This window comes from Drosophila obscura, unplaced genomic scaffold (genome assembly GCF_018151105.1).
Source record: "Drosophila obscura isolate BZ-5 IFL unplaced genomic scaffold, ASM1815110v1 contig_25, whole genome shotgun sequence".
Classification (NCBI taxonomy): Eukaryota; Metazoa; Arthropoda; class Insecta; order Diptera; family Drosophilidae; genus Drosophila; species Drosophila obscura.
Window position 1 is genome coordinate 1,615,539 of NW_024542812.1, and position 9,939 is coordinate 1,625,477.

The window sequence follows — 9,939 nt, forward strand, 5'->3', positions numbered from 1 at the left end:
GGAAAGAGACTTTCTGCTGGTCCCAGACCCTCTCTGACCACGCCCCAATGCTGTCGCTTTCCATCTGAAAATCATCATTACTGAGATGAGTTGCATTTCCGCGCTGGCTCTGGTCTGCAGCCTTTGCAGCTCGGCTCTCTTCCATGTTTGTACTAATTATTATTAATGCATTTTCAAAACCAAAATGAAAATGAAAATTGAAATTAGAAAAGGGAAAAGCGCTCAACTGAATTGTCTGTTTGTGGGCCAGCCTCCAATGGCGGGACAGTGGGTTATGGGAACAAACAGTCAAAGCATTGGGAATGAAATCGAATGACATGAAACTCTTTTACTTTTACACTGACGATTGGGTTGGACGTGCCCTAGAATCAGTTTGTATTCCCCTCCAAGCTGGAATAGCTCAAGGAATTATCCTCTGCTGGACAGGAGGCTTTGTTCCTTTTTTTTGTAACTCCTTCTGTGGATCATCTGGGCAAAGGAATCTAATTAGCTCCTGCTTGTAACCAACTACATCTGCATATACTACGAGTATATGCTGACAATGTCAAGTCAACTGCTCGAGGAAATCCGTTTAATTTCCCCAGCTCCAGTGGCAGTTTAACCCAGCAGCTCCTTGAGATGAAGGACGGAGGAAGGACTCTGAGGACTTTGTGTGTGCGCATGAAAGTGAAATCGAGTCAATTGCGGGCGTGTTTTTGTTAGTCTTGCGGTTACTCATGCCACTGCCACTGCCACTGCTACAGCTCCTTGTCCTGTGCCGCCGCGCCGTCTGCATCACAATTGGTTCAGGTACAAAGTCAAAGATTGCCAAAAGGTGTTGAGAGCCGAGCTGTGGCAGGGGCGCGGCATATCCAAAGCATTGTGTGCCTTCTGCCTGTTTTTGTATGCACAGGTGTCATCCCTCCACACACACACTCGCAGCGAGTAACCCACACTGAGAGTGTAAATTTATCCCAAGCCTCAACGGAGCTCTGGCACTCGAGAGCAGAGCACGCGCTTGCCACCAGAGCCACCAGAGCTACCAGAGCCACCGGAGGGCAAGTCAGCACTGGAAATCTCCTTTGTTCGGCGCCTAATGAAAGCAAAACGTTCTGAAATATGAATTGAATCTTCTCGAGTGCATTTAATATACATTACCCCCCCTCTCTCTCCCCATCACAGCCGCCGTCGAGGCCTTTGTGCGTCACCCTATTCCCTCTGCCCTTGCCAATATCCTGACGCTCCCAGCCGACAAAGTTGCCAGTAGTTTGCCTTTATTCCGCCATCCTGCTCCATCTTCTGCTTCCCCTTGCTCTTCCACTTCCGCTGTTTGCCAAAAAATGTGTCTGTGAGGGCGTGAGCCATATAATATCCGCTGAAACGTTTAAGCGAGATTAACAAGTGATGACTGATACATACCCACACCGACCGTGCAACACGGAGATATTGAGGGCTCGGCTCGGCTCGGCTCCTCTGCTCAGTCTTATCCCCGGGTCTGTGTGCTTTCTATTAAATTAAAAGTGGGAAATGTAAATGCAAGGAAGGGCACTGCGAGTCGAGTCTAGATACGCAGCTTCAAGTGAGTCGAGTTCCTTTCTTCGGGTCATATTCACTGAGTGATATTCTCTGGTACTCCACTTTGGAGCTTATCGATGAACATCGCAACGGGGGAGCCTGGAGTTTTTCATTTGTTCACATCATACAAAACGGACTCTCGTATTGCCAGTACCTTTTTATTCATCTGACGAGTAGCTCTAAAATAATTCTATACGAAACGGAATGCATACGGATCACCCAAAATGGCTTTGAATATTCCGTTTAAAACGCCCTTCATGGGTCACGTCGACTCTGTGGTGGAGTTGAGCTTCAGCAAGGCCTGTGAGGGCCGCTACAGCTTGGCATTCGTCGGACAGAATGGCCTAGTCATTGTGCGGGATTCTCGCGGTGAAAATGTAGACAGTACTATAAACCGGGAGGGTCACCAGGGGGCCGTGTACGGAGTGTCCATGAGTGCGAATGCATCGATTGTGGCGACGGGTAGCGAGGATGGCACCGCCCGCATTTGGAGCGTAACCAGTGCCCAGGAGTTAAAGAAGTTCCGACATGTCCAGATGGTGTCAAGTGTAGCCTTGGACACTGAGTCGAAGCACATGCTCACCAGCAGCCAGGAGCGCCATAGCAAGATCCGTTTGTATGACGTGAATCAAAGCCAGGAATGCCTGAGCATTTACAGAAAGAGCCGACGGGGCGTGCGCAACGTGATCTTCTGCCGGGATGATCGCTCGTTTCTCGCCTCGTCCTACGATCGGACCGTCGAGCTGTGGGACGTTTCGAGTGGCCAGAGTAGCCACAAGATCACGCTGCCCCATCACGCCAAGAGCCTGGAGTTGTGTGCCGATGGTAAGACGGTGACCATCGCCTATGGCGGAAGCGTAGTCTTCTTCGAGGCGGAGACCTTCAACATACTCTGGCATCGCAAGATGCCGTTCAAGGTGGTGGGCGCATCGCTGCATCCACAGAAGAAGAGCTTTGTGAGTGCCGACTACGACGGATTCATTTACAAGTACAGTTACGACACAGGCGAGCTACAACTCAAATTTAGGGCCCACTTGCAAAGCGGGGCACAATATTACCACTATCAAGTACAGTCCCGATGGCGAGATGTACGTCAGCTCCTCGACCGATGGCCACATCACACTCTGGCCGCAGAAATCTGAGAACGAGAATGACGAGGAGGGCTTCACAACTGCACCTAATTCTGACAGTAATGAAGACGCAGATGCAGACCCGGAAATATGGGTAGACACATATGAAGAAGAAGATTTCGATTATTAGTTCAAGCCACTACACAACTGTACCACAATTACTCTTCGTTCTGTTCATCATTTGTTTTTGTTTTCGTTTTCGTTTTATTTTATACTCAATCATCAGTACACTCCAAAGGGTTCCATGCCCTGCTCTGCAATGCTGTGGTCGGTCTCCTCTCTAATAAATTTGTCTGCGCCTGCGCAGCGTCGTGATTGAAAACACCCAACCCCAGCTCCAACTCCAGCCAAACAAACACAATCCTACATCCATCTACCTGCCAGCTAACTATGGGACGCAACTTCGGTTGATTGTCGCTCTCCCCTACCTCGTGTTGCCACTGCTCGCTCTCTCAACCTGTTCTTGGTGGATAGTTTTCGAAAGGATTTCTGTTATTTCTGTTACTTTTATTCCGTGGAGATATCCCAGCCAAGCGATAGCTGATTGTATCGCTGCTTTATGGCTTTTCTCACCAATCATAGTCATAAATGCGTTTTATTATTACGTATTTGTATTCGGCTGGGCGGGCAGCGTTTGAGTTACCTTTGAGTCCCTTGGGCCTGGATCCAAAAGTGCGCATCCACTTTTTGGGGGTAGTTTGAGCGACAGATAGTCAAGGCAAACAGCGCTAAGCAAAGATACAGATACAGAAATCAAAACAGATACAAAGATTCATTTGCAGCCTCACACACACAACACACACACACACACACAGGGAAAGTGATCTGCTTTTTCCCTGACCTACGGTACTCGTATCCCCATAAGATTTGACAACTTCTTGACTTTATTCGTCTGTTTGTTTTTCTTTCGTCTGCATTTTTTCTTGGGTTTGCTCTTCAAATGGTTTTCCATAAATATTTATAATTTCTTGGCTGATAAAACGAGTTCTCCTGGCATCGTGCTGCGCCCAAACACGTTTTCCACGCGTTTACCAGGAAGAGGAACCTTTTCACACAACCTCCAGGGCATTGGGCTCCGTTTGGTTTGTGTGTGTGTCTGTGTTTATCCAGTGACTGTTCCAATAAAATGAGTCGTCATGCCAGTATCGCTCTCTTTCGCTCTCTGTGGTTGTGGTGAGCACAAGTGCCTTGCCGGTTGATTGATGGAATGATTGGATGGGAAGTAGCACAGTAGCCGCAGGATCAGTAAAGGATTAGCCCGTTCGTCCCCAGTAGCCAGTCCAAACATTTGCATACTTGCCCAACTATTTGCATTGCACTCCAAGGGCTATTCATCAATTACCTTTCGATCTGACCGCAGCAATTTGTCCCATCAAAAGATGCCAGATAAGTCCCGAGTCATTTGTAAATGTCCTGCACTGAGATTTTGTAATATTAATGATCGGTCATTTGCCAAGGAACACGCTCAGAAATGCTTCGTTTGGATAGGGATCGCTTTTCGTTTGAGATATATAAATGGTTTTCCTTCTTAGGCAATGGGGTTTCTGGACAGCAAATGGGTTTGGTCTTTATATGATGAATAGTCTCGATTTTCACTCAAGAGATCATTCATTAATTCTGAAATATTTTCTATAATTTACCATCGTTTACGGGAATACAATGTTAGGATCGTAACTGCCCATTCATTCTTCTGGTTTCCTTGGTACTCAAATTGCTTTCCTTTCTCATTATTGGTTATTATTTTTGGGCAAACACACCCACAACATGTACTCGTACCCCTGCAGAAAGTATCCTTAACCATAGCGCACCTGCCTAGCAAAATGTTTCAAGTTGCGGTCACAGTTCTGTGAGCTAAACAGTTTTTATGGTAATTTCCTTACGGAACCGAGACTGCAATATGCAGTATTTGTCTATATGAAATGTATCTTACGGCAATTTGGTACGTTACTTCGCCTCCTGGTCATGCTCGATGGGCATTTGAACCCCCGCTGAAAGTACGAGCTGAACGCTGAAGAACACGTGGCATGTAGAGCTTGGTTTAGCGCTGGGCTGGGCCGAGGAGGTTTTTAATGCGACTATCTTGGGCCACCTTCTAGTTCGGGGGTGGTTGACTCAGGGCCTCTGCTGGAGTGCTGATTGTGTGGCTATGCGTTGAGGCGATAAGACGCGTTGCATTTGAAATGAGTGTAACGTATATTTTATACAGGACTGCGCTGCGTTGAGGTTTTTATAGACACGAGACGAGATAATGTTTTACAGACCGCGACCTTCGACTGGGCACTGTTGATGATGTTTGTTCAAGACCTTATCATGTCAGGGGCTCTAAAAATGTGTTCGACGGATATAAGAGAGGTTTTAGGAGGTTAGATCAGATCCTCTTTCTGGGAGTTCTCCAACCAGCATTAAATTCTCTAATCGATGGAATACCTTGTATATCCAGTGCCCGCACGTTCCTAATTTAAACAATCCTTTAAGATCTGCCCTTATAATGGGCTCGACACCTCACACCACATCGGTTATATGGCATTGAAGTATTTTTCCACCTCTTTTCTACGCCTTTTTCCGCGTGTGTTTACACAACCCATATAAAAGATGCCAGTTTGTTGCCAGGATATCCTGTGGATATTTCGTCCACTCGAGGAGGAAATTACTTAAGGGGATCACGAACTCTTTCCCTCTTTCCCTCAGCGACTTGAGTTGTTTATGTTGCAGGCATGACTGCAACCGAACGCCACCAGAATTCTCAAATTTGTTATAAGGTGTGTAAATGTTCGTTTCATTTCTTTATATTTTTTGTCTTTTTTTCTCCTCGGGGAGGGTGTGTCCCATAAACAGAAAACCGAACCACAAGGGACAGTGGAGGGAGGATAGACAGACGATGCTATGCTGCCTAATCGAACGATCGACAAACGATCTCTGCCTTTTTTTGGGGTGATTGCACTCCAGGGGCCAGGGCTCTGTTTTTTTCTACCCATTTTCTTCACAGTTTTTGTGTGGAAAAGCCAAGAGGTTTTCCCATTATTTCGTCGAGTGCAAAGGGACAAAGCAAATGATGTCTTTAGTCTCCGAATCTGACTTCCACGGCATCATCGGATCTTTCTGCTTTTTGTTTTTTTGTGCCGTAATTGGATTTGTGCAAACAATATAAATCGCATTTTATTGCTTTGGTAGTGTAATTTAATTTTTTACGATTTTGCACTCAAATAAAGAGGTGGGAAAACTTTGAAAAGTCTCGCCACGAACTTTGGGAACCTTAAAAAATGATGTAACGGAAATTTGAAGACCCTTATTGCCATGGCAACTCTATTTTTAACGGTCTATCGAGTCGAATGCTGTTGCTGCCCCACATAATCCCCTTCGTTTGCCCCCCCCAAGAGACCCGAGGAAAGTGAAAAGAAACTGTGCCCCGAATCCAATTCGAGCTCCTCTGCGACTGCACCAAATCCAGTTTGTTTCCAAGCAAACCAAAACCAATACCAAACAATTTTTTATCTACTCATCGCATGCAGGCAAAAGTACAGCTCCACCAGAGGCGGCGCAGCACCAACACACGGAGTATACAACTGAGAGAGAAGCAGACAGAGAGCGAGAGAACGCGAAAGGGTAGCAAGTCGACTAGTGGATGCACTCTGCGAAAGAAATCCGCCCCATGAAAAACTTTAATGCTGCACTTTAACAAGCAATTAGCTCTGATACAATATGTAAACATATATATTCATACTTACCATTTATATGTTTTAGTTGGGAGAGAGCAGCGTAATGGAAGTAAAATAAGTGAATTATTATTCAATCAGCAGTTCATACAAATTGTATTCACATTGTGTTGTAAATTCACATTTATTTATATTATTTACTTGCTGTGCCTTGGAAAGTGCATCACATTTAAGCTATGCTCGGCACTGAAAAAGCGCATGCATGCGAGAAACAGAAACCCAAGAGCTAACGTGGTGCTTCCTCTTGGATCGCGTTTTTGAAAACGAGGGTTGGTATGCAGAGAGCGCGCCGCAGCGCTGCCAACGCGTTCGGTTCGCTCTTGGTGGTTGTTTGACGTTTTGCTTTGCTCTGGCTGTTTATCTGTGTTTTTATTCTGCTGAGTGAGTTCGTCGAGAGAGGTACAGAAAAAGTACAAGCAAGTCGGTGGCGCATATTCCCATGCGCAGTGCGCTGAAAATTACACAGAACTTGAATAAAAAATTGCAACTAAACTTTAGTGTATTACAACACCTCCAAGTTGTATAAACAAATAGTTAACAACAATTGTGCTACGAACATATCAAACCAGAAAGCAACTGTACACATCATTGTGCTCTCTTACTCTCCTGCTCAGAGGCAACAACACAACTCGCTCGAAACAACAGCTCGTGCAGTGAGTGGAGTGGAATATTTTATCTCAGTGCAAGTGGTGATTTTAATAAACAAATTGCCAGACGAAATATTATATCGGGCCATAAAAGTGTAAAAGACAAACGCAAAAAGACCTTGCAGCAGCGAAACGCATACATTTACGTTTCACTCGCTCTCGCTTCGACAGCAGACCTTGTGGAGACCAGTGCTCTCCCCAGTTTACGTGTGCGTGTGTGTGTGCGTGTACGTGGAGACTGCCCCTCCGTTGAGAGCCAGAAAACAAAAGTTTTGGCGCCAAAACTTTGACAGTTCGCTTTGTCGTGCAATTCGCAAACAAGTGGCCCAAAGCAGACACGACAAAACTGCGTCGCACAGTCAAAACAGACAAATCAGCCACAACAGAGCTGCCCCCAGTGCCACCACATCCAGACACCAGATATATATATATACAGCCAAACATGGTCAGTGCACGCGTGCTGAATCCCGTCATGCTCAGTGAGTTCTGCAAGATGAGTGCCAGTCCGTCGGTCAGCCGCAATCTGCCCTGCGGTCGTCAGGTGAATCGCATCAAGCGAAATCTCTTCGGCAGCCCCAGTACCACGGAGGCCAGCACCAATAAAGCGTAAGTCTGCTGCTGATATTCCTCTAACTTTATTGATTTCCTAACCAAATCTGCGTTTCCTCTGTGTGCAGGCCCTTCAATGCCGAGCTGGAGAGACACCAGGAAATGGCCACACAGAAGTGGGGATTCAACTTCCGCGCTGGCTGCCCGTTGGCGGACAGTTCATCGTTCACCTGGGAACTGGTCAGCTTTCAAGAGTCTAGCTTTGCCCCCAATATGTACACCCTGACCCGAGCCGCCCACGTACGTCCCAGCGAGGAGACCGGCGCCAACGATGCCCTGATCAACGAGCGGGCCGAGCGCGAGAACTTTACTGTGAATGTGGCGAACTCGTCGCTGGAGTCCAACACAGACAACGACTCCTGCTACGACTCACAGGATGAGTCGCTTACCGTGCGATTCACGCCGTCCAGCCTGAGTCACAGCCTGAGCAGCACCACATCCGCGCTAGCGCTGCGCAAGCGACAGCCAAAAATCACAGGTGAGTGTCGGACAAGAACCAGGACGAGGGTTGCAAATGCCCAGCAGAGCTTGACCATTCCCAGAGTCAGGCTTGATTGCACATTCGATATACGTTACAAATTGGTTTCCCATATTGTGCCCGGCCAACGCTGTTTAGTTTCGTTTCCCATGGGTGGGAGCAGGACTTTTAGTGGTGGGCGTTGCTGGGGAACGACTTAAACCAAAATTATAGACTTTCTATGTAATTAGCGTTTGCTTTATGAGAGATTTTCCAAAGGGTTACGAACTCTGGGGCTGCCTGCAGCTGTTTCAGCTCTTTCAGCCTTTCATCTCTTTATCCACGAAACAGAATGGAACTGATCTGATCCTCGCGGGGGTTGATTTCAGATCGATCGCATGCGGGCTCTTTCGCTGCATCTCCAGCGTCTATAAATGCCAACAGCTGTGCGTGGCTCTAGCTCTGCCTCTGACTCTGCTTTGTCTATTGCCTGACCTCATTACGAGCGAGCGAACGCGAGGGGGATCAGCTTTCAATGCACCACCATAGCAAGTCCATGGCTGGTAGCCTTATCGAGCCTCCCTTTGATTGCTTTGTGCTCGTTCGCTTGCTTTTTTATATGCCACTCGCATATGAATGTGTAATGACTATAATAATAAAAAGTGTCTGTTCGGGGCACTCTGTATGCACCCGCATTTGGCAGAGTGGAGTTTCTGGCCAGTTTCTGGCCAGAGCCAAGCCTTGACTTGCTGTACTTTTGGTGGCGACCTAGCTGGGCGTGTAATTTATGCGGCTTATGCATCTCATGCATCGGAGGAAACCTCCACTCTTGCTTTCACTTGCGTCTCTACCTGAGCTGGCCAAACTGTCTAGCTGCCGTCTGGCATTATTTGCTACCCTTGGACAGGGACAGGGAGGGGGTAGGGTATGTATGCTGCAACCCTCGTGTGTAGGGGCTGGGCTGCTGCCAGCCACGTGCCACAATCCGGAATCCGGAATCAAAATGTGCAAAAACAGGCGGCGCCTGCTGTTCCATTCTGCTGCTGGGATCAATGACAGGGGGGATCAGGAAACTGGCACCACCACCACAGGATGTGCAGCAGCTGACTTTGCTTTATAATTTACCAATTTCATGCAACTAATATCCCCCCGTTTTCTCTTATTCAATTTGCAGAGTTCATGAAGGAGCGCAAGCGACTTGCTCAGGCTCCGAAGAAACTGTCGCCCGTGAAACGCCTGCGCACCAGCTCACCACCCTCCTCCTCTGCATCCAGCGGATTCGGACTGGGAGCGCACTTTGGGGCAATGCTGAAGCGGCCGCGCCACAACTGAGGCGCCCGGGTCCCACCACTGCCCCACCGAACCGAGACTTGCAATCTGCAATTGTATAATTTTATTTGATTTTTTATAAGCCACTGCGATTTGTAGTATTCTTCATATTTTTTACAAACCTTTTTATGCAGTGCAAGGGCGACAGTTGCGAATATTAATTGATAGTCTTCAACTACTCCTAACCCGTAACCAGTAACTAGTTGTAAGCCAATAAGTTCGAGCTAAATGAAACTTTGTAGATTTCCCTAGTGGGAAATGCCATAAACTAAGTGATTAGTTCTTAACAACCAACAAAACAAAACAAAACAAACTATTGAACCAACAAGATGATAAGAGAAGGAACAAGAGACCGCAAGCTATATGGAATTATCCCTACCTATATTGAAACGAACCTTTCTAACGATGAAATTCTAACTTTAAACAACTTGAAAATTCTGAAATTCGTTGAAATTTCGTTAGCAACTCAAAATGCTTCGAAATTTCCTTAGATACAAAAC

The 9,939-nt window shown here is 46.8% G+C and overlaps 2 protein-coding genes across 2 annotated transcripts; both read left to right on the forward strand.

Annotated features, from left to right (window-relative positions):
- The first annotated feature begins 1,696 nt into the window (after nt 1-1,696).
- LOC111079078 (serine-threonine kinase receptor-associated protein) lies at nt 1,697-3,005 on the forward strand. The gene has a single exon (XM_022374084.2). The coding sequence runs from the start codon at nt 1,779-1,781 to the stop codon at nt 2,694-2,696; it is 918 nt and encodes a 305-aa protein (XP_022229776.2). The 5' UTR covers nt 1,697-1,778; the 3' UTR covers nt 2,697-3,005.
- A 3,525-nt stretch (nt 3,006-6,530) lies between these two features.
- LOC111079072 (cyclin-dependent kinase inhibitor 1) lies at nt 6,531-9,748 on the forward strand. Its single transcript, XM_022374079.2, has 3 exons — nt 6,531-7,650; nt 7,722-8,131; nt 9,285-9,748. The coding sequence occupies exons 1-3, from the start codon at nt 7,487-7,489 to the stop codon at nt 9,440-9,442; spliced, it is 732 nt and encodes a 243-aa protein (XP_022229771.2). The 5' UTR covers nt 6,531-7,486; the 3' UTR covers nt 9,443-9,748.
- The last annotated feature ends 191 nt before the right edge of the window (nt 9,749-9,939 follow it).